The 26396-nt window shown below is 49.5% G+C and overlaps 1 protein-coding gene across 1 annotated transcript in view; it reads right to left on the bottom strand.

Moving 5' to 3' along the window:
- Window positions 1-26396, bottom strand: part of LOC112236786 (collagen alpha-1(XI) chain-like) — a 251133-nt gene that overhangs the window by 188660 nt on the left and 36077 nt on the right. Inside the window, exon 5 of the mRNA XM_042308834.1 lies at window positions 8356-8481. Within this exon, the coding sequence (XP_042164768.1) occupies window positions 8356-8481 (126 nt within the window). The remainder of the gene's footprint in view (window positions 1-8355; window positions 8482-26396) is intronic.

Raw genomic sequence — 26396 nt, 5'->3', positions numbered from 1 at the left:
AAGACACACCCCTCTCTAATGATGTTCTAAGACACACCCCTCTCTCTAATGATGCTCTAAGACACACCCCTCTAATGATGCTCTAAGACACACCCCTCTCTAATGATGCTCTAAGACACACCTCTCTAATGATGCTCTAAGACACACCCTTCTCTCTAATGATGCTCTAAGACACACCCCTCTCTAATGATGTTCTAAGACACACCCCTCTCTCTAATGATGCTCTAAGACACACCCCTCTCTCTAATGATGCTCTAAGACACACCCCTCTAATGATGTTCTAAGACACACCCCTCTCTCTAATGATGCTCTAAGACACACCCCTCTCTAATGATGTTATAAGACACACCCCTCTCTCTAATGATGCTCTAAGACACACCACTCTCTAAGATATTCTAAGACACACCCTCTCTCTAATGATGCTCTAAGACACACCCCTCTCTCTAATGATGCTCTAAGACACACCCCTCTCTCTAATGATGTTCTAAGACACACCACTCTCTCTAATGATGCTCTAAGACACACCCCTAATGATGCTCTAAGACACACCCCTCTCTCTAATGATGTTCTAAGACACACCCCTCTCTCTAATGATATTCTAAGACACACCCCTCTAATGATGCTCTAAGACACACCCTCTCTCTGATGCTCTAAGACACACCCTCTCTCTAATGATGCTCTAAGACACACCCCTCTCTCTAATGATGTTCTAAGACACACCCTCTCTCTAATGATGCTCTAAGACACACCCCTCTCTCTAATGATGCTCTAAGACACACCCCTCTCTCTAATGATGTTCTAAGACACACCCTCTCTCTAATGATGCTCTAAGACACACCCCTCTCTAATGATGTTCTAAGACACACCCCTCTCTCTAATGATGCTCTAAGACACACCCCTCTCTCTAATGATGCTCTAAGACACACCCCTCTCTCTAATGATGCTCTAAGACACACCCCTCTCTCTAATGATGTTCTAAGACACACCCCTCTCTCTAATGATGTTCTAAGACACACCCCTCTCTCTAATGATGTTCTAAGACACACCCCTCTCTCTAATGATGTTCTAAGACACACCCCTCTCTCTAATGATGTTCTAAGACACACCCCTCTCTCTAATGATGTTCTAAGACACACCCCTCTCTCTAATGATGCTCTAAGACACACCCCTCTCTCTAATGATGTTCTAAGACACACCCCTCTAATGATGCTCTAAGACACACCCCTCTAATGATGCTCTAAGACACACCCCTCTCTCTAATGATGCTCTAAGACACACCCCTCTCTAATGATGTTCTAAGACACACCCCTCTCTCTAATGATGTTCTAAGACACACCCCTCTCTCTAATGATGCTCTAAGACACACCCCTCTCTCTAATGATGTTCTAAGACACACCCCTCTCTCTAATGATGCTCTAAGACACACCCCTCTCTCTAATGATGTTCTAATGATGTTCTAAGACACACCCCTCTCTCTAATGATGCTCTAAGACACACCCCTCTCTCTAATGATGCTCTAAGACACACCCCTCTAATGATGTTCTAAGACACACCCCTCTCTCTAATGATGTTCTAAGACACACCCCTCTCTAATGATGCTCTAAGACACACCCCTCTCTCTAATGATGTTCTAAGACACACCCCTCTCTCTAATGATGCTCTAAGACACACCCCTCTCTCTAATGATGCTCTAAGACACACCCCTCTCTCTAATGATGTTCTAAGACACACCCCTCTCTCTAATGATGCTCTAAGACACACCCCTCTCTCTAATGATATTCTAAGACACACCCCTCTCTCTAATGATGCTCTAAGACACACCCTCTCTCTAATGATGCTCTAAGACACACCCCTCTCTCTAATGATGTTCTAAGACACACCCCTCTCTCTAATGATGTTCTAAGACACACCCTCTCTCTAATGATGCTCTAAGACACACCCTCTAATGATGATGCTCTAAGACTCTCTCTAATGATGCTCTAAGACACACCCCTCTCTCTAATGATATTCTAAGACACACCCCTCTCTCTAATGATGTTCTAAGACACACCCCTCTAATGATGTTCTAAGACACACCACTCTCTCTAATGATGCTCTAAGACACACCACTCTCTCTAATGATGCTCTAAGACACACCACTCTCTCTAATGATATTCTAAGACACACCCCTCTCTCTAATGATGCTCTAAGACACACCCCTCTCTCTAATGATGCTCTAAGACACACCCCTCTCTCTAATGATGCTCTAAGACACACCCCTCTCTCTAATGATGCTCTAAGACACACCCCTCTCTCTAATGATGCTCTAAGACACACCCCTCTCTCTAATGATGCTCTAAGACACACCCCTGATGATGCTCTAAGACACACCCCTCTCTCTAATGATGTTCTAAGACACACCCCTCTCTCTAATGATGTTCTAAGACACACCCCTCTCTCTAATGATGCTCTAAGACACACCCCTCTCTCTAATGATGCTCTAAGACACACCCCTCTCTCTAATGATGCTCTAAGACACACCCCCTCTAATGATGTTCTAAGACACACCCCTCTCTCTAATGATGCTCTAAGACACACCCCTCTCTAATGATGCTCTAAGACACACCCTCTCTCTAATGATGCTCTAAGACACACCCCTCTCTCTAATGATGTTCTAAGACACACCCCTCTCTCTAATGATGCTCTAAGACACACCCCTCTCTAATGATGTTCTAAGACACACCCCTCTCTCTAATGATGCTCTAAGACACACCCTCTCTAATGATGTTCTAAGACACACCCCTCTAATGATGTTCTAAGACACACCCTCTCTCTAATGATGTTCTAAGACACACCCCTCTCTCTAATGATGCTCTAAGACACACCCCTCTCTCTAATGATGCTCTAAGACACACCCCCCTCTAATATGATGCTCTAAGACACACCCCTCTCTCTAATGATGCTCTAAGACACACCCCTCTCTAATGATGTTCTAAGACACACCCCTCTAATGATGTTCTAAGACACACCCTCTCTCTAATGATATTCTAAGACACACCCCTCTCTCTAATGATGCTCTAAGACACACCCCTCTCTCTAATGATGCTCTAAGACACACCCTCTAATGATGTTCTAAGACACACCCCTCTCTCTAATGATGCTCTAAGACACACCCCTCTCTCTAATGATGCTCTAAGACACACCCCTCTCTCTAATGATGCTCTAAGACACACCCCTCTCTCTAATGATGCTCTAAGACACACCCCTCTCTAATGATGCTCTAAGACACACCCCCCCTCTCTCTAATGATGCTCTAAGACACACCCCTCTCTCTAATGATGCTCTAAGACACACCCCTCTCTCTAATGATGCTCTAAGACACACCCCTCTAATGATGTTCTAAGACACACCCCTCTCTCTAATGATGTTCTAAGACACACCTCTCCTGATGCTCTAAGACACACCCCTCTCTCTAATGATGCTCTAAGACACACCCCTCTAATGATGCTCTAAGACACACCCCTCTCTCTAATGATGTTCTAAGACACACCCCTCTCTAATGATGTTCTAAGACACACCCCTCTCTCTAATGATGTTCTAAGACACACCCCTCTCTCTAATGATGTTCTAAGACACACCCCTCTCTAATGATGCTCTAAGACACACCCCTCTCTAATGATGTTCTAAGACACACCCCTCTCTCTAATGATGCTCTAAGACACACCTCTCTAATGATGCTCTAAGACACACCCCTCTCTAATGATGCTCTAAGACACACCCCTCTCTAATGATGTTCTAAGACACACCCTCTCTCTAATGATGTTCTAAGACACACCCTCTCTCTAATGATGTTCTAAGACACACCCCTCTCTCTAATGATGCTCTAAGACACACCCCTCTCTAATGATGTTCTAAGACACACCCTCTCTCTAATGATGTTCTAAGACACACCCTCTCTCTAATGATATTCTAAGACACACCCTCTAATGATGCTCTAAGACACACCCCTCTCTCTAATGATGTTCTAAGACACACCCCTCTCTCTAATGACTAAGACACACCCTCTCTAATGATGTTCTAAGACACACCCCTCTCTCTAATGATGCTCTAAGACACACCCCTCTCTCTAATGATGCTCTAAGACACACCCCTCTAATGATGTTCTAAGACACACCCCTCTCTCTAATGATGTTCTAAGACACACCCCTCTCTCTAATGATGCTCTAAGACACACCCCTCTCTCTAATGATGCTCTAAGACACACCCCTCTCTGCTCTAAGACACACCCCTCTCTCTAATGATGCTCTAAGACACACCCCTCTCTCTAATGATGCTCTAAGACACACCCCTCTCTCTAATGATGCTCTAAGACACACCCTCTCTAATGATGTTCTAAGACACACCCCTCTCTCTAATGATGCTCTAAGACACACCCCTCTCTCTAATGATGCTCTAAGACACACCCCTCTAATCTCTCTAATGATGCTCTAAGACACACCCTCTCTCTAATGATATTCTAAGACACACCCCTCTCTCTAATGATGCTCTAAGACACACCACTCTCTCTAATGATGCTCTAAGACACACCCCTCTCTCTAATGATGCTCTAAGACACACCCCTCTCTCTAATGATGCTCTAAGACACACCCCTCTCTCTAATGATGCTCTAAGACACACCCCTCTCTCTATGATGCTCTAAGACACACCCCTGATGCTCTAAGACACACCCCTCTCTAATGATGCTCTAAGACACACCCCTCTCTAATGATGTTCTAAGACACACCCCTGATGCTCTAAGACACACCCCTCTCTCTAATGATGCTCTAAGACACACCCCTCTCTCTAATGATGCTCTAAGACACACCCCTCTCTCTAATGATGCTTCTAAGACACACCCCTCTCTCTAATGATGCTCTAAGACACACCAATGATGCTCTCTCTAATGATGCTCTAAGACACACCCTCTCTCTAATGATGCTCTAAGACACCCCTCTCTCTAATGATGCTCTAAGACACACCCTCTCTCTAATGATGCTCTAAGACACACCCCTCTAATGATGCTAATGATGCTCTAAGACACACCCCTCTAATGATGTTCTAAGACACACCCCTCTCTCTAATGATGCTCTAAGACACACCCCTCTCTCTAATGATGCTCTAAGACACACCCTCTAATGATGTTCTAAGACACACCCTAATGATGTTCTAAGACACACCCCTCTAATGATGTTCTAAGACACACCCCTAATGATGTTCTAAGACACACCCCTCTCTCTAATGATGCTCTAAGACACACCCCTCTCTCTAATGATGCTCTAAGACACACCCCTCTCTCTAATGATGCTCTAAGACACACCCCTCTAATGATGTTCTAAGACACACCCCTCTCTCTAATGATGTTCTAAGACACACCCTCTAATGATGCTCTAAGACACACCCCCTCTCTCTAATGATGCTCTAAGACACACCCCTCTCTCTAATGATGCTCTAAGACACACCCCTCTCTCTAATGATGCTCTAAGACACACCCCTCTAATGATGTTCTAAGACACACCCCTCTCTCTAATGATGTTCTAAGACACACCTCTCCTGATGCTCTAAGACACACCCCTCTCTCTAATGATGCTCTAAGACACACCCCTAATGATGCAAGACACACCCTCTCTCTAATGATGTTCTAAGACACACCCCTCTCTCTAATGATGTTCTAAGACACACCCCTCTCTCTAATGATGTTCTAAGACACACCCCTCTCTAATGATGTTCTAAGACACACCCCTCTAATGATGTTCTAAGACACACCCCTCTCTCTAATGATGTTCTAAGACACACCCCTCTCTCTAATGATGCTCTAAGACACACCCCTCTCTCTAATGATGTTCTAAGACACACCCCTCTAATGATGCTCTAGACACACCTGAATGATGCTCTAAGACACACCCCTCTCTCTAATGATGCTCTAAGACACACCCCTCTCTAATGATGTTCTAAGACACACCCCTCTAATGATGTTCTAAGACACACCACTCTCTCTAATGATATTCTAAGACACACCCCTCTCTCTAATGATGCTCTAAGACACACCCCTCTCTAATGATGTTCTAAGACACACCCCTCTAATGATGTTCTAAGACACACCACTCTCTCTAATGATATTCTAAGACACACCCCTCTCTCTAATGATGTTCTAAGACACACCCCTCTCTCTAATGACGCTCTAAGACACACCCCTCTCTAATTATGTTCTAAGACACACCCCTCTCTCTAATGATGCTCTAAGACACACCCCTCTCTCTAATGATGCTCTAAGACACACCCCTCTCTCTAATGATGTTCTAAGACACACCCCTCTCTCTAATGATGCTCTAAGACACACCCCTCTCTCTAATGATGTTCTAAGACACACCCCTCTCTCTAATGATGCTCTAAGACACACCCCTCTCTCTAATGATATTCTAAGACACACCCCTCTCTCTAATGATGCTCTAAGACACACCCCTCTCTCTAATGATGCTCTAAGACACACCCCTCTCTCTAATGATGCTCTAAGACACACCCCTCTCTCTAATGATGTTCTAAGACACACCCCTCTCTCTAATGATGCTCTAAGACACACCCCTCTCTCTAATGATGTTCTAAGACACACCCCACACCCCTCTCTCTAATGATGCTCTAAGACACACCCCTCTCTCTAATGATGCTCTAAGACACACCCCTCTCTCTAATGATGCTCTAAGACACACCCCTCTCTAATGATGCTCTAAGACACACCCCTCTCTCTAATGATGCTCTAAGACACACCACTCTCTCTAATGATGCTCTAAGACACACCCCTCTCTCTAATGATGCTCTAAGACACACCCCTCTCTCTAATGATGCTCTAAGACACACCCCTCTCTCTAATGATGCTCTAAGACACACCCCTCTCTCTAATGATGCTCTAAGACACACCCCTCTCTCTAATGATGTTCTAAGACACACCCCTCTAATGATGCTCTAAGACTAAGACACACCCCTCTCTCTAATGATGACTCTAAGACTCTCTAAGACACACCCCTATCTCTAATGATGCTCTAAGACACACCCCTCTAATGATGTTCTAAGACACACCCCTCTCTCTAATGATGTTCTAAGACACACCCCTCTCTAATGATGCTCTAAGACACACCCCTCTCTCTAATGATGCTCTAAGACACACCCCTCTCTCTAATGATGTTCTAAGACACACCCCTCTCTAATGATGTTCTAAGACACACCCCTCTCTCTAATGATGTTCTAAGACACACCCCTCTCTCTAATGATGCTCTAAGACACACCCTCTCTAATGATGTTCTAAGACACACCCCTCTCTCTAATGATGCTCTAAGACACACCCTCTCTCTAATGATATTCTAAGACACACCCCTCTCTCTAATGATGCTCTAAGACACACCCCTCTCTCTAATGATGCTTCTAAGACACACCCCTCTCTCTAATGATGCTCTAAGACACACCCCCTCTCTCTAATGATGCTCTAAGACACACCCCTCTCTCTAATGATGTTCTAAGACACACCCCTCTCTCTAATGATGCTCTAAGACACACCCCTCTAATGATGCTCTCTAATGATGCTCTAAGACACACCCTCTCTCTAATGATGCTCTAAGACACACCACTCTCTCTAATGATATTCTAAGACACACCCCTCTCTCTAATGATGCTCTAAGACACACCCCTCTCTAATGATGTTCTAAGACACACCCCTCTCTCTAATGATGCTCTAAGACACACCCCTCTCTAATGATGCTCTAAGACACACCCTCTCTAATGATGCTATCTCTAATGATGCTCTAAGACACACCCCTCTAATGATGTTCTAAGACACACCCCTCTCTAATCATGCTCTAAGACACACCCTCTCTACTGTTGTTCTAAGACACACCCCTCTCTCTAATGATGCTCTAAGACACACCCCTCTCTCTAATGATGCTCTAAGACACACCCCTATCTCTAATGATGCTCTAAGACACACCCCTAATGATGTTCTAAGACACACCCCTCTCTCTAATGATGTTCTAAGACACACCCCTCTCTCTAATGATGCTCTAAGACACACCCCTCTAATGATGTTCTAAGACACACCACTCTCTCTAATGATATTCTAAGACACACCCCTCTAATGATGCTCTAAGACACACCCCTCTCTCTAATGATGTTCTAAGAGAGATGACTGACTTTATATGTCCTGTGTGTCTGGGATCTATGATTTGGTACATAACGACTAACCCTCAAGAGTTGGCACTGCAAGGAATGGGTCTTGGTCCACTCACTTACACTGGGCGCCAGTGGGTCCCCCCATCCAGAGCCATGTGGTCCTCTGGCCCTCGGAATACTGACCTGATCTTCAGCCTGCTGGGCCTGTAAGGAGTGGCCGTGGGGAGTTTCACAGTCGGGGCTGTAGTGTTCACAGTAGTCATAAGCTGCTTTAGGATCGGACACAATCAGCAGCTGCTGAATGTCACCCTGCGGAAAGGAAACAAAGAAGGATTAGTTGTGGGAAAATCACATTTATCTCTAACCCTTCCTATAGCTAAGAGTTAGCAGATAGACACAGTATGATATTGTATGTACCAATGTTAAAAATCTAACATGAACATTTAAAAAGGTTAAATAATATGTTTAACTTTACTCACAAATTTGACGACTATTGATCTCTGTACTAAAGCAAAAAGCCAACTATCATCAGATCATATTCACAGGAAATGAGGTGATAGCAGGAAGAAGATAGACAGAACATCAAACCCATATGTCAGATAACATGTAATCCCATCAGCCTCTAAAAGAGACACAGTGTTTTCTCAGACTTATCATGCTGACAGTGGTAGTAAGGGAAAGGGAATGCGATTCTAGCCTACTCATTAAACAGCTTGACACATCACCACAGGACATTCATCCACAGGACATTCATCCACAGGACATTCATCCACAGGACATTCATCCACAGCACATTTATCCACAGCACATTTATCCACAGCACATTCATCCACAGCACATTTATCCACAGCACATTTATCCACAGCACATTTATCCACAGCACATTTATCCACAGGACACACATCCACAGAACACAGAGAAAAATCAAGTTTAGACACTGGCTGGGTAAGTACATTATTATTCATACGACGGGGGTTTACCAAGCCAGGCAGCGAAATCAAACAAACATGTACCATCAGGAAGACAAACAGAAGACACACCTGGAATCCATGTGTGCTGTCTGAGCAGCGGGAAGAGCAAAGGCAGACAAACATGGATGGATGTGCAGTATTGACAATCTACAGCACAGCAAGCTGGAGGACAATCACCGAATCAACCTGAGATTAAAAAGATGTCAGCAGAGATTGTGAGGCACTGTACTGTTGTGACAGGAAATAAGAACAAAAGGCAATGTAGATCTCATTAAACCTGCTCCTGAACACCAATTAACCTGCTCCTGAACACCAATTAAACCTGCTTCCTGAACACCAATTAAACCTGCTCCTGAACACCAATTAAACCTGCGTCCTGAACACCAATTCAACCTGCTCCTGAACACCAATTAACCTGCTCCTGAACACCAATTAAACCTGCTTCCTGAACACCAATTAAACCTGCTCCTGAACACCAATTAAACCTGCTTCCTGAACACCAATTCAACCTGCTCCTGAACACCAATTCAACCTACTTCCTGAACACCAATTCAACCTGCTTCCTGAACACCAATTCAACCTGCTTCCTGAACACCAATTCAACCTGCTCCTAAATGGGCGATGAAATCCAACTGGTATTGGTAGAGATAATAACTTCTGAAACAGTTTGGGTTTTCGGGTGAGGTGGGAGGAGGTAGTATACTCCGGGATACTTTGAGGGTACTCAATGTGAGTTAAATCAGGTGCACCTTTACATTTTTTTATCCCCTTTTCCCTCCCCAATTTCATGGTATCCAATTGGTAGTTAGTCTTGTCCCATCGCTGCAACTTCCCCTACGGACTCGGGAGAGGCGAAGGTCGAGAGCCACGCGTCCTCCGAAACATGACCCTGCCAAGCGCCGTACTGCTTCTTGACACACTGCTCGCTTATACCTTACACCGGAAGCCAGCCGCACCAATTTGTCAGAGGAAACAACTTACACCTGGCGAACGTGTTATCTTGCATGAGCCCGGCCAGCCACAGGAGTTTCTAGAGCATGAAGGGACAAGGACATCCCGGATGGCCAAACCCACAGGCCCCAGGGTGGAGAGTTAACTATAGACACAAGCCCCAGGGTGGAGAGTTAACTATAGACACAGGCCCCGGGGTGGAGAGTTAACTATAGCCACAAGCCCCAGGGTGGAGAGTTATCTATAGCCACAAGCCCCAGGGTGGAGAGTTAACTATAGCCACAAGCCCCAGGGTGGAGAGTTAACTATAGCCACAGGCCCCAGGGTGGAAAGTTAACTATAGCCACAGACCCCAGGGTGGAGAGTTAGCTATAGCCACAGGCCCCAGGGTGGAGAGTTAACTATAGCCACAGGCCTCAGGGTGGAGAGTAAACTATACACACAGGCCCCAGGGTGGAGAGTTAACTATAGCCACAGGCCCCAGGGTGGAGACTTAACTATAGCCACAAGGCCATCAGTATAACCAGGGTGGAGAGTTAACTATAGCCACAGGCCTCAGGGTGGAGAGTTAACTGTAGCCACAGGCCCCAGAGTAGAGAGTTAACTATAGCCACAAGCCTCAGGGTGGAGAGTTAACTATAGCCACAAGCCTCAGGGTGGAGAGTTAACTGTAGCCACAGGCCCCAGAGTGGAGAGTTAACTATAACCACAGGACCCAGGGTGGAGAGTTAACTATAACCACAGGCCCCAGGGTGGAGAGTTAACTATAGCCACAGGCCCCAGGGTGGAGAGTTAACAGGTAGTGTATAAACATCCATACGCTAAGCCTTGTCCATTGGGAAAATACACCTCTCTCTCTCTCTCTCTCTCTCTATTCATCAGTTCCACAATAAAATAACATCCCAAATAATTCTCACTGTAGACCAGGTTGGTATTTAATTAAGTCCTTTCTTTATCTGGTACATAAATCCAAAACCTAAACAAAACATCTAAGGGACCACCTACTGCCTAAACCAATGTAAATACCACCCCAGAGCAAAAAACGATATTATTATAAGCCATGTTTAAGTTGATTACCTGTGATCACATGTCACCTATTTCACACAATCAGTAGACCATGAAAGCCAGGATTGGCCTGCAAACTGGACATCAGCATTGAAGCTGTGTGCCAAGGAGTCTGGAGGGGTGAGGGAGAGGTGGGGTGGAGGGATGGAGTTGTGGGGGTGGTGTGGGGGGGATGGTGGTGGGCGGTGGGTGGAGTGATGGAGTGGTGGGGGATGGGGTGGAGGGATGGAGGGGGTGGGGTGGAGGGATGGAGTGGTGGGCGCGTGGGGATTGGGGGAGATGGTAGGGGTGAGGGGGTGGAGGGATGGGGTGGTGGAGTGGAGAGATGTGGGGGGGGGCGTGAGGTGTGGGGGGTGAGTGGGATGGAAGGATGGAGGGGTTAGGGGGGGATGGAGAGAACACAGGAGAGATCAGGCTGAGATCAACCTGGGGTCTAAATTAAGTTGACACGCATTTCCTCATTTGTCACCCATACACCAACAGAGAGTGGCTTGAACCCTGCCTAGAGTCAGCTTTAATTAGGACATGCCTGAGTGAAGGCTGTCTGTTCACAAACACAGACCAGAGACAGAGACCCCAAGTCCTGGCCCAGACTGGGGACAGACAGACAGACAGACACAGGGCCAGAGACAATGACCCCAAGTCCTGGCCCAGACTGGGGACAGACAGACACAGGGCCAGAGACCCCCAAGTTCAGGCCCAGACTGGGGACAGACAGACAGACACAGGGCCAGAGACCCCCAAGTCCAGGCCCAGACTGAGGACAGACAGACAGACACAGGGCCAGAGACCCCCAAGTCCTGACCCAGACTGGGGACAGACAGACAGACACAGGGCCAGAGACAATGACCCCAAGTCCAGGCCCAGACTGAGGACAGACAGACAGACACAGGGCCAGAGACCCCCAAGTCCTGGCCCAGACTGAGGACAGACAGACAGACACAGGGCCAGAGACCCCCAAGTCCAGGCCCAGACTGGGGACAGACAGACACAGGGCCAGAGACAATGACCCCAAGTCCTGACCCAGACTGAGGACAGGCAGACAGACACAGGGCCAGAGACCCCCAAGTTCAGGCCCAGACTGGGGACAGACAGACAGACAGACACAGGGCAAGAGACAATGACCCCAAGCCCAGACTGGGGACAGACAGAATGACAGACAGATACAGGGCAAGAGCCAGACACACCAAGTCCCAGCCCAGACTGGGGACAGACTGACAGATACAGGACCAGAGACGTCTGACCCACTGATGCTCCAAACACCCTGACACACTGATGCTCCAAAAACCCTGACGCTCCAAACACCCTGACACACTGACGCTCCAAACACACTGACGCTCCAAACACACTGATGCTCCAAACACACTGACGCTCCAAACACCCTGACACACTGAACACCCCAAACACACTGACGCTCCAAACACCCTGACAGTGACGCTCCAAACACCCTGATGCTCCAAACACACACTGACGCTCCAAACACACTGACGCTCCAAACACCCTGACACACTGATGCTCCAAACACCCTGACACACTGACGCTCCAAACACCCTGACACACTGACGCTCCAAACACCCTGACACACTGATGCTCCGAACACCCTGACACACTGATGCTACGCTCCAAACACCCTAACACCCTGATGCTATGCACCAAACACCCTAACACCCTGACACACTGATGCTACGCTCCAAACACCCTAAACCCTGACGCTATGCACCAAACACCCTGACACCACTGATGCTACGCTCCAAACACCCTAACACCCTGACGCTATGCACCAAACACCCTGACACCCTGACGCTCCAAACACCAAACACCCTGACGCTCGCAAACACCCTAACACCCTGACGCTATGCACCAAACACCCTGACGCTCCAAACACCCTGACACCCTGACGCTACGCTCCAAACACCCTAACACCCTGACGCTACGCTCCAGACACTCTAACACCCTGACGCTCCAAACACCCTGACACACCGACGCTCCAAACACCCTGACTCACTGACGCTCCAAACACACTGACGCTCCAAACAACCTGACACACTGACGCTCCAAACACATTGACCAACTGACGCTCCAAACACCCTGACACCCTGACGCTCCAAACACCCTGACACACTGACGCTCCAAACACCCTGACACAGTCACGCTCCAAACACCCTGACTCACTGACGCTCCAAACACCCTGACACCCTGACGCTAAGCTCCAAACACCCTAACACCCTGACGCTACGCTCCAGACACCCTAACACCCTGACACTCCAAACACCCTGACACACCGACGCTCCAAACACCCTGACACACCGACGCTCCAAACACCCTGACACACCGATGCTCCAAACACCCTGACTCACTGACGCTCCAAACACCCTGACTCACTGACGCTCCAAACACACTGACGCTCCAAATACCCTGACACCCTGACGCTCCAAATACCCTGACACCCTGACGCTACGCTCCAAACACCCTAACACCCTGACCCTACGCTCCAGACACCCTAACACCCTGATGCTCCAAACACCCTGACACCCTGACGCTCCAAACACCCTGACACCCTGAAGCCACGCTCCAAACACCCTGACACCCAGACTCTACGCTCCAAACACCCTGACACCCTGACGCTCCAAAACACCCTGACACCCTGACGCTCCAAACACCCTGAACACCCTGACGCTCGCAAACACCCTGACACCCTGACGCTCCAAACACACTGACGCTCCAAACACCCTGACACACTGACGCTCCAAACACCCTGACTCACTGACACTCCAAACACCCTGACACCCTGACGCTACGCTCCAAACACCCTGACACCCTGACGCTACGCTCCAAACACCCTAACACCCTGACGCTACGCTCCAAACACCCTAACACCCTGACGCTACGCTCCAAACACCCTAACACCCTGACGCACGCTCCAGACAACCTAACACCCTGACGCTCCAAACACGCTGACGCTCCAAACACACTGACGCTCCAGACACCCTGACACCCTGACGCTCCAAACACCCTGACACCCAGACGCTACGCTCCAAACACCCTAACACCCTGACGCTCCAAACACCCTGACACCCTGACGCTCCAAACACACTGACGCTCCAAACACCCTGACACACTGACGCTCCAAACACCCAGACTCACTGACACTCCAAACACCCTGACACCCTGACGCTACGTTCCAAACACCCTGACACCCTGACGCTACGCTCCAAACACCCTAACACCCTGACACTACGCTCCAAACACCCTAACACCCTGACGCTACGCTCCAGACAACCTAACACCCTGACGCTCCAAACACGCTGATGCTCAAACACCCTGACACACTGACGCTCCAAACACCCTGACACACTCACGCTCCAGACACCTGACACCTGACGCTACGCTCCAAACACCCCCCTGAAACACCCTAACACCCTGACGTTCGCTCAAACACCCTAACCCCTGACGCTACGCTCCAGAAAACCTAACACCCTGACGCTCCAAACACACTGCGCTCCAAACACCCTGACACACTGACGCTCCAAACACCTGACACACTGACGCTCCAAACACACTGACCACTGACGCTCCAAACACCCTGACACACTGACGCTCCAAACACACTGACTCACTGACGCTCCAAACACACTGACACACTGACGCTCCAAACACACTGACGCTCCAAACACCCTGATGCTCCAAACACCCTGACCAACTGACTCTCCAAACACCCTGACCAACTGACGCTACGCTCCAAACACCCTGACACACTGACGCTCCAAACACACTGACACACTGATGCTCCGCTCCAAACACCCTGACACACTGACGCTCTAAACAACCTGACCACTGACACTCTAAACAACCTGACCACTGACACTCTAAACAACCTGACCACTGACGCTCTAAACAACCTGACCACTGACACTCTAAACAACCTGACCACTGATGCATCAGTCCAAACATCATGACCACTGACACATCAGTCCAAACATCATGACCACTGACACATCAGTGACCACTGACACATCAGTCCAAACAACATGACCACTGACACATCAGTCCAAACATCATGACCACTGACACATCAGTCCAAACAACCTGACCACTGACACTCTAAACAACCTGACCACTGACGCTCTAAACAACCTGACCACTGACACTCTAAACAACCTGACCACTAGCACTCTAAACAACCTGACCACTGACACTCTAAACAACCTGACCACTGACACTCTAAACAACCTGACCACTGACGCTCTAAACAACCTGACCACTGAAACTCTAAACAACCTGACCACTAACACTCCAAACACCCTGACACACTGACGCTCCAAACACCCTGACACACTGACGCTCCAGACACCCTGACACCCTGACGCTCCAGACACCCTGACACCCTGACGCTCCAAACACCCTGACACCCAGACGCTACGCTCCAAACACCCTAACACCCTGACGCTCCAAACACCCTGACACTCCAAACACACTGACGCTCCAAACACCCTGACACACTGACGCTCCAAACACCCTGACTCACTGACACTCCAAACACCCTGACACCCTGACGCTACGTTCCAAACACCCTGACACCCTGACGCTACGCTCCAAACACCCTAACACCCTGACGCTACGCTCCAAACACCCTAACACCCAGACGCTACGCTCCAAACACCCTAACACCCTGACGCTACGCTCCAGACAACCTAACACCCTGACGCTCCAAACACGCTGATGCTCCAAACACCCTGACACACTGACGCTCCAAACACCCTGACACACTCACGCTCCAGACACCCTGACACCCTGACGCTACGCTCCAAACACCCTAACACCCTGACGCTCCAAACACCCTGACGCTCCAAACACACTGACACACTGACGCTCCAAACACCCTGACTCACTGACACCCTGACACCCTGACGCTACGTTCCAAACACCCTGACACCCTGACGCTACGCTCCAAACACCCTAACACCCTGACGCTACGCTCCAAACACCCTAACACCCTGACGCTACGCTCCAAACACCCTAACACCCTGACGCTACGCTCCAGACAACCTAACACCCTGACGCTCCAAACACGCTGATGCTCCAAACACCCTGACACACTAACGCTCCAAACACCCTGACACACTCACGCTCCAGACACCCTGACACCCTGACGCTCTAAACAACCTGACCACTGACACTCTAAACAACCTGACCACTGATGCATCAGTCCAAACATCATGACCACTGACACATCAGTCCAAACATCATGACCACTGACACAGTCCAACACCACTGACACATCAGTCCAAACATCATGACCACTGACACATCAGTCCAAACAACCTGATCACTGACACTCTAAACAACCTGACCACTGACGCTCTAAACAACCTGACCACTGACACTCTAAACAACCTGACCACTAACACTCCAAACACCCTGACACACTGACGCTCCAAACACCCTGACACACTGACGCTCCAGACACCCTGACACCCTGACGCTCCAAACACCCTGACGCTCCAAACACCCTGACACCCAGACGCTACGCTCCAAACACCCTAACACCCTGACGCTCCAAACACCCTGACACCCTGACGCCCAAACACACTGACGCTCCAAACACCCTGACACACTGACGCTCCAAACACCCTGACTCACTGACACTCCAAACACCCTGACACCCTGACGCTACGCTCCAAACACCCTGACACCCTGACGCTACGCTCCAAACACCCTAACACCCTGACGCTACGCTCCAAACACCCTAACACCCTGACGGTACGCTCAGACAACCTAACACCCTGACGCTCCAAACACGCTGATGCTCCAAACACCCTGACACACTGACGCTCCAAACACCCTGACACACTCACGCTCCAGACACCCTGACACCCTGACGCTACGCTCCAAACACCCTAACACCCTACGCTCCAAACACCCTAACACCCTGACGTTACGCTCCAAACACCCTAACACCCTGACGCTCCAAACACACTGACGCTCCAAACACCCTGACACACTGATGCTCCAAACACCCTGACACACTGACGCTCCAAACACACCGACTCACTGACGCTCCAAACACCCTGACACACTGACGCTCCAAACACACTGACGCTCCAAACACCCTGATGCTCCAAACACCCTGACCTCCAAACACCCTGACTGACGCTACGCTCCAAACACCCTGACACACTGACGCTCCAAACACCCTGACACACTCACGCTCCAGACACCCTGACACCCTGACGCTCTAAACAACCTGACCACTGACACTCTAAACAACCTGACCACTGACACTCTAAACAACCTGACCACTGACGCTCTAAACAACCTGACCACTGACACTCTAAACAACCTGACCACTGATGCATCAGTCCAAACATCATGACCACTGACACATCAGTCCAAACATCATGACCACTGACACATCAGTCCAAACAACATGACCACTGACACATCAGTCAAACATCATGACCACTGACACTCTAAACAACCTGACCACTGACGCTCTAAACAACCTGACCACTGACACTCTAAACAACCTGACCACTAACACTCCAAACACCCTGACACACTGACGCTCCAAACACCCTGACCACTGACGCTCCAAACACCCTGACACACTCACGCTCCAGACACCCTGACACCCTGACGCTCTAAACAACCTGACCACTGACGCTCTAAACAACCTGACCACTGACACTCTAAACAACCTGACCACTAACACTCCAAACACCCTGACACACTGACGCTCCAAACACCCTGACACACTGACGCTCCAGACACCCTGACACCCTGACGCTCCAAACACCCTGACACCCTGACGCTCCAAACACCCTGACACCCAGACGCTACGCTCCAAACACCCTAACACCCTGACGCTCCAAACACCCTGACACCCTGACGCTCCAAACACACTGACGCTCCAAACACCCTGACACACTGACGCTCCAAACACCCTGACTCACTGACACTCCAAACACCCTGACACCCTGACGCTACGTTCCAAACACCCTGACACCCTGACGCTACGCTCCAAACACCCTAACACCCTGACGCTACGCTCCAAACACCCTAACACCCTGACGCTACGCTCCAAACACCCTAACACCCTGACGGTACGCTCCAGACAACCTAACACCCTGACGCTCCAAACACGCTGATGCTCCAAACACCCTGACACACTGACGCTCCAAACACCCTGACACACTCACGCTCCAGACACCCTGACACCCTGACGCTACGCTCCAAACACCCTAACACCCTGACGCTACGCTCCAAACACCCTAACACCCTGACGTTACGCTCCAAACACCCTAACACCCTGACGCTACGCTCCAGACAACCCTAACACCCTGACGCTCCAAACACACTGACGCTCCAAACACCCTGACACACTGACGCTCCAAACACCCTGACACACTGACGCTCCAAACACACTGACTCACTGACGCTCCAAACACACTGACACACTGACGCTCCAAACACACTGACGCTCCAAACACCCTGATGCTCCAAACACCCTGACCAACTGACTCTCCAAACACCCTGACACACTGACGCTCCAAACACACTGACACACTGATGCTCCGCAAACACCCTGACACACTGACGCTCTAAACAACCTGACCACTGACACTCTAAACAACCTGACCACTGACACTCTAAACAACCTGACCACTGACGCTCTAAACAACCTGACCACTGACACTCTAAACAACCTGACCACTGATGCATCAGTCCAAACATCATGACCACTGACACATCAGTCCAAACATCATGACCACTGACACATCAGTCCAAACATCATGACCACTGACACATCAGTCCAAACAACATGACCACTGACACATCAGTCCAAACATCATGACCACTGACACATCAGTCCAAACAACCTGACCACTGACACTCTAAACAACCTGACCACTGACGCTCTAAACAACCTGACCACTGACACTCTAAACAACCTGACCACTAGCACTCTAAACAACCTGACCACTGACACTCTAAACAACCTGACCACTGACACTCTAAACAACCTGACCACTGACGCTCTAAACAACCTGACCACTGAAACTCTAAACAACCTGACCACTAACACTCCAAACACCCTGACACACTGACGCTCCAAACACCCTGACACACTGACGCTCCAGACACCCTGACACCCTGACGCTCCAAACACCCTGACACCCTGACGCTCCAAACACCCTGACACCCAGACGCTACGCTCCAAACACCCTAACACCCTGACGCTCCAAACACCCTGACACCCTGACGCTCCAAACACACTGACGCTCCAAACACCCTGACACACTGACGCTCCAAACACCCTGACTCACTGACACTCCAAACACCCTGACACCCTGACGCTACGTTCCAAACACCCTGACACCCTGACGCTACGCTCCAAACACCCTAACACCCTGACGCTACGCTCCAAACACCCTAACACCCTGACGCTACGCTCCAAACACCCTAACACCCTGACGCTACGCTCCAGACAACCTAACACCCTGACGCTCCAAACACGCTGATGCTCCAAACACCCTGACACACTGACGCTCCAAACACCCTGACACACTCACGCTCCAGACACCCTGACACCCTGACGCTACGCTCCAAACACCCTAACACCCTGACGCTCCAAACACCCTGATGCTCCAAACACACTGACACACTGACGCTCCAAACACCCTGACTCACTGACACCCTGACACCCTGACGCTCGCAAACACCCTGACACCCTGACGCTACGCTCCAAACACCCTAACACCCTGACGCTACGCTCCAAACACCCTAACACCCTGACGCTACGCTCCAAACACCCTAACACCCTGACGCTACGCTCCAGACAACCTAACACCCTGACGCTCCAAACACGCTGATGCTCCAAACACCCTGACACACTAACGCTCCAAACACCCTGACACACTCACGCTCCAGACACCCTGACACCCTGACGCTCTAAACAACCTGACCACTGACACTCTAAACAACCTGACCACTGATGCATCAGTCCAAACATCATGACCACTGACACATCAGTCCAAACATCATGACCACTGACACATCAGTCCAAACAACATGACCACTGACACATCAGTCCAAACATCATGACCACTGACACATCAGTCCAAACAACCTGATCACTGACACTCTAAACAACCTGACCACTGACGCTCTAAACAACCTGACCACTGACACTCTAAACAACCTGACCACTAACACTCCAAACACCCTGACACACTGACGCTCCAAACACCCTGACACACTGACGCTCCAGACACCCTGACACCCTGACGCTCCAAACACCCTGACACCCTGACGCTCCAAACACCCTGACACCCAGACACGCTCCAAACACCCTAACACCCTGACGCTCCAAACACCCTGACACCCTGACGCTCCAAACACACTGACGCTCCAAACACCCTGACACACTGACGCTCCAAACACCTGACTCACTGACACTCCAAACACCCTGACACCCTGACGCTCGTTCCAAACACCCTGACACCCTGACGCTACGCTCCAAACACCCTAACACCCTGACGCTACGCTCCAAACACCCTAACACCCTGACGCTACGCTCCAAACACCCTAACACCCTGACGGTACGCTCCAGACAACCTAACACCCTGACGCTCCAAACACGCTGATGCTCCAAACACCCTGACACACTGACGCTCCAAACACCCTGACACACTCACGCTCCAGACACCCTGACACCCTGACGCTACGCTCCAAACACCCTAACACCCTGACGCTACGCTCCAAACACCCTAACACCCTGACGTTACGCTCCAAACACCCTAACACCCTGACGCTCCAAACACACTGACACCCAAACACCCAACACACTGACGCTCCAAACACCCTGACACACTGACGCTCCAAACACACCTGACTCACTGACGCTCCAAACACCCTGACACACTGACGCTCCAAACACACTGACGCTCCAAACACCCTGATGCTCCAAACACCCTGACAACTGACGCTACGCTCCAAACACCCTGACACACTAACGCTCCAAACACCCTGACACACTCACGCTCCAGACACCCTGACACCCTGACGCTCTAAACAACCTGACCACTGACACTCTAAACAACCTGACCACTGACGCTCTAAACAACCTGACCACTGACACTCTAAACAACCTGACCACTGATGCATCAGTCCAAACATCATGACCACTGACACATCAGTCCAAACATCATGACCACTGACACATCAGTCCAAACAACATGACCACTGACACATCAGTCCAAACAACCTGATCACTGACACTCTAAACAACCTGACCACTGACGCTCTAAACAACCTGACCACTGACACTCTAAACAACCTGACCACTGAACATCTCCAAACACCCTGACCACTGACGCTCCAAACACCCTGACCACTGACACATCCAAACACATGACCACTGACACACTCACGCTCCAAACACCCTGACACCCTGACGCTCTAAACAACCTGACCACTGACGCTCTAAACAACCTGACCACTGACACTCTAAACAACCTGACCACTAACACTCCAAACACCCTGACACACTGACGCTCCAAACACCCTGACACACTGACGCTCCAGACACCCTGACACCCTGACGCTCCAAACACCCTGACACCCTGACGCTCCAAACACCCTGACACCCAGACGCTACGCTCCAAACACCCTAACACCCTGACGCTCCAAACACCCTGACACCCTGACGCTCCAAACACACTGACGCTCCAAACACCCTGACACACTGACGCTCCAAACACCCTGACTCACTGACACTCCAAACACCCTGACACCCTGACGCTACGTTCCAAACACCCTGACACCCTGACGCTACGCTCCAAACACCCTAACACCCTGACGCTACGCTCCAAACACCCTAACACCCTGACGCTACGCTCCAAACACCCTAACACCCTGACGGTACGCTCCAGACAACCTAACACCCTGACGCTCCAAACACGCTGATGCTCCAAACACCCTGACACACTGACGCTCCAAACACCCTGACACACTCACGCTCCAGACACCCTGACACCCTGACGCTATGCTCCAAACACCCTAACACCCTGACGCTACGCTCCAAACACCCTAACACCCTGACGTTACGCTCCAAACACCCTAACACCCTGACGCTACGCTCCAGACAACCTAACACCCTGACGCTCCAAACACACTGACGCTCCAAACACCCTGATGCTCCAAACACCCTGACCAACTGACTCTCCAAACACCCTGACCAACTGACGCTACGCTCCAAACACCCTGACACACTGACGCTCCAAACACACTGACACACTGACGCTCCAAACACACTGACACACTGACGCTCCAAACACACTGACACTCCAAACACCCTGACCACTGCCCAAACACCTGACCAACTGACTCTCCAAACACCTGACCAACTGACGCTCGCTCCAAACACCCTGACACACTGACGCTCTAAACACACTGACACACTGATGCTCCAGTCCAAACATCCTGACCACTGACACATCTAAACAACCTGACCACTGACACATCAGTAAACAACCTGACCACTGACACTCTAAACAACCTGACCACTGACACTCTAAACAACCTGACCACTGACACATCAGTCCAAACAACCTGACCACTGACACTCAGTCCAAACATCTGACCACTGACACATCAGTCCAAACATCATGACCACTGACACATCAGTCCAAACAACATGACCACTGACACATCAGTCAAACATCATGACCACTGACACTCTAAACAACCTGACCACTGACACTCTAAACAACCTGACCACTGACGCTCTAAACAACCTGACCACTGACACTCTAAACAACCTGACCACTGACACTCTAAACAACCTGACCACTGACGCTCTAAACAACCTGACCACTGACACTCTAAACAACCTGACCACTGACGCTCTAAACAACCTGACCACTGACACTCTAAACAGCCTGAACACTGACGCTCTAAACAACCTGACCACTGACACTCTAAACAACCTGACCACTGACACTCTAAACAGCCTGACCACTGACGCTCTAAACAACCTGACCACTGACGCTCTAAACAACCTGACCACTGACGCTCTAAACAACCTGACCACTGACGCTCCCTCCACACCACACCCCAAATCAGCAGGGTGATAACATGGCAGCAGCAGAGTAGGCCCACAGTCAGGGTTAGAGTGCCATGTGAAAGTATTCATCCCCCTTGGCGTTTTCCCTATTTTGTTGCATTACAACTTGTAATTTAAATTGATTTAAGGGACACCACCAAGCAAGTGGCACCATGAAGACCAAGGAGCTCTCCAAACAGGTCAGGGACAAAGTTCCAGCAGGACAATGACCCTAAGCATACTGCTAAAGCAACACTCAAGTGATTTAAGGGGAAACATTGACATGTCTTGGATTGGCCTAGTCAAAGCCCAGAACTCAATTTAATTGAGAATATGTGGTATGACTTAAAGATTGCTGTACACCAGCGGAACCCATCCAACTTGAAGGAGCTGGAGCAGTTTTGCCTTGAAGAATGGACAAAAATCCCAGTGGCTAGATGTGCCAAGCTTATAGAGACATACCCCAAGAGACTTGCAGCTGTAATTGCTGCAAAAGGTGGCTCTACAAGGTATTGACTTTTGGGGGGTGAATAGTTATGCACGCTCAAGTTTTCTGTTTTATAGACTTATTTTTTGTTTGTTTCACAATAAAAAATATTTAGCATCTTCAAAGTGGTAGGCATGTGGTGTATATGAAATGATACAAACACCCCCAAAAAAATCTATTTTAACTCTAGGTTGTAAGGCAACAATATAGGAATACTTTCGCAAGCCACTGTAGGGTTAGGGTTGAACCAGTACCTGGGCTCTAGGAGACGATGAATATGAATAGATCTTCTCTAACGCCCAGAATCATTCTATTCAAAGTCCCATTATCTGTAAACGTTACAGTATATTGTAAAAAAATAAAAAATACAACATCTAAAAAAAATTATCTATTGTTTTTGACCAAGTGCACTTGTGTCAAATCAACCTTCAGCACCTCTGATAACATCACTCATGACTGCCACACACAGGTCGGCTGATCCAGCAGCAGTACAAGATCATTGATTTTATTTTTATTTTGACCTTTTTTGATCTCATCACATTCATTGTCTCCTCAAGTCCAGGTACTGGTTCAGGATGAGAACCAGCAGCAGTCAGGTTAGGATGAGAACCAGCAGCAGTCAGGTTAGGATGAGAACCAGCAGCAGTCAGGTTAGGATGAGACCCAGCAGCAGTCAGGTTAGGATGAGACCCAGCAGCAGTCAGGTTAGGATGAGAACCAACAGCAGTCAGGTTAGGATGAGAACCAAACAACAGTAAGGTTAGGATGAGAACCAGCAGCAGTCAGGTTAGGATGAGAACCAGCAGCAGTCAGGTTAGGATGAGAACCAGCAACAGTAAGGTTAGGATGAGAACCAGCAGCAGTCAGGTTAGGATGAGAACCAGCAACAGTCAGGTTAGGATGAGACCCAGCAGCAGTCAGGTTAGGATGAGAACCAGCAGCAGTCAGGTTAGGATGAGACCCAGCAGCAGTCAGGTTAGGATGAGACCCAGCAACAGTCAGGTTAGGATGAGACCCAGCAACAGTCAGGTTAGGATGAGAACCAGCAACAGTCAGGTTAGGATTAGAACCAGCAACAGTCAGGTTAGGATGAGACCCAGCAACAGTTCTGCGAGCAGGCCTTTCTAACACTTCTGCGAGCAGGCCTTTCTAATCGACCTGGCCCGGGTATCCTGGAAGGATATTGACCTCATCCCGTCAGTTGAGGATGCCTTGTCATTCTTTAAAAGTAACCTCCTCACCATCTTAGATAAGCATGCTCCGTTCTAAAAATGCAGAACTAAGAACAGATATAGCCCTTGGTTCACTCCAGACCTGACTGCCCTCGACCAGCACAAAAACATCCTGTGGCGGACTGCAATAGCATCGAATAGTCCCCGGGATATGCAACTGTTCAGGGAAGTCCAATACACACAGTCAGAAAGCAAAGGCCAGCTTTTTCAAGCAGAAATTTGCATCCTGTAGCTCCAACTCCAAAAAGTTCTGGGACACTGTAAAGTCCATGGAGAACAAGAGCACCTCCTCCCAGCTGCCTACTGCACTGAGGCTAGGTAACACGGTCACCACCGATAAATCCATGATAATCGAAAACTTCAACAAGCATTTCTCAACAGCTGGCCATGCCTTCCTCCTGGCTACTCCAACCTCGGCCATCAGCTGAACCCCCCCCCCCTGCAGCTACTCGCCCAAGCCTCCCCAGCTTCTCCTTTACCCAAATCCAGATAGCAGATGTTCTGAAAGAGCTGCAAAACTTGGACCCGTACAAGTCAGCTGGGCTTGACAATCTGGACCCTCTATTTCTGAAACTATCCACCGCCATTGTCGCAACCCCTATTACCAGCCTGTTCAACCTCTCTTTTGTATCGTCTGAGATCCCCAAGGACTGGAAAGCTGCGCGGTCATACCCCTCTTCAAAGGGGGAGACACCCTGGACCCAAACTGTTACAGACCTCTATCCATCCTGCGCTGCCTATCGAAGGTCTTTGAAAGCCAAGTCAACAAACAGGTCACTGACCATCTCGAATCCCACCGTATCTTCTCCGCTGTGCAATCTGGTTTCCGAGCCGGTCACGGGTGCACCTCAGCCACGCTCAAGGTACTAAACGATATCATACCCGACATTGATAAAAGACAGTAGTGTGCAGCCGTCTTCATCGACCTGGCCAAGGCTTTCGACTCTGTCAATCACCATATTCTTATCGGCAGACTCACTAGCCTCGATTTTCTAATGACTGCTTGCCTGGTTCTCCAACTACTATGCAGACAGAGTTCAGTGTGTCAAATCGGAGGGCATGTTGTCCGGTCCTCTGGCAGTCTCTATGGGGGTGCCACAGGTTTCAATTCTCGGGCCGACTCTTTTCTCTGTATATATCAATGATGTTGCTCTTGCTGCAGGCGATTCCCTGATCCACCTCTACGCAGACGACACCATTCTGTATACTTCTGGCCCTTCCTTGGACACTGTGCTATCTAACCTCCAAACGAGCTTCAATGCCATACAACACTCCTTCCGTGGCCTCCAACTGCTCTTAAACGCAAGTAAAACGGTGACCTGTCCCCTGTATACAGGGTGGTGACCTGTCCCCTGTATACAGGGTAGTGACCTGTCCCCTGTATCCAGGGTGGTGACCTGTCCCCTGTATCC

This window comes from Oncorhynchus tshawytscha, linkage group LG29, assembly GCF_018296145.1.
Source record: "Oncorhynchus tshawytscha isolate Ot180627B linkage group LG29, Otsh_v2.0, whole genome shotgun sequence".
NCBI classification, from domain to species: Eukaryota; Metazoa; Chordata; class Actinopteri; order Salmoniformes; family Salmonidae; genus Oncorhynchus; species Oncorhynchus tshawytscha.
The sequence above is the reverse complement of the archived record's forward strand: the minus strand, read 5'-3'. Positions and strand labels throughout refer to the sequence as shown.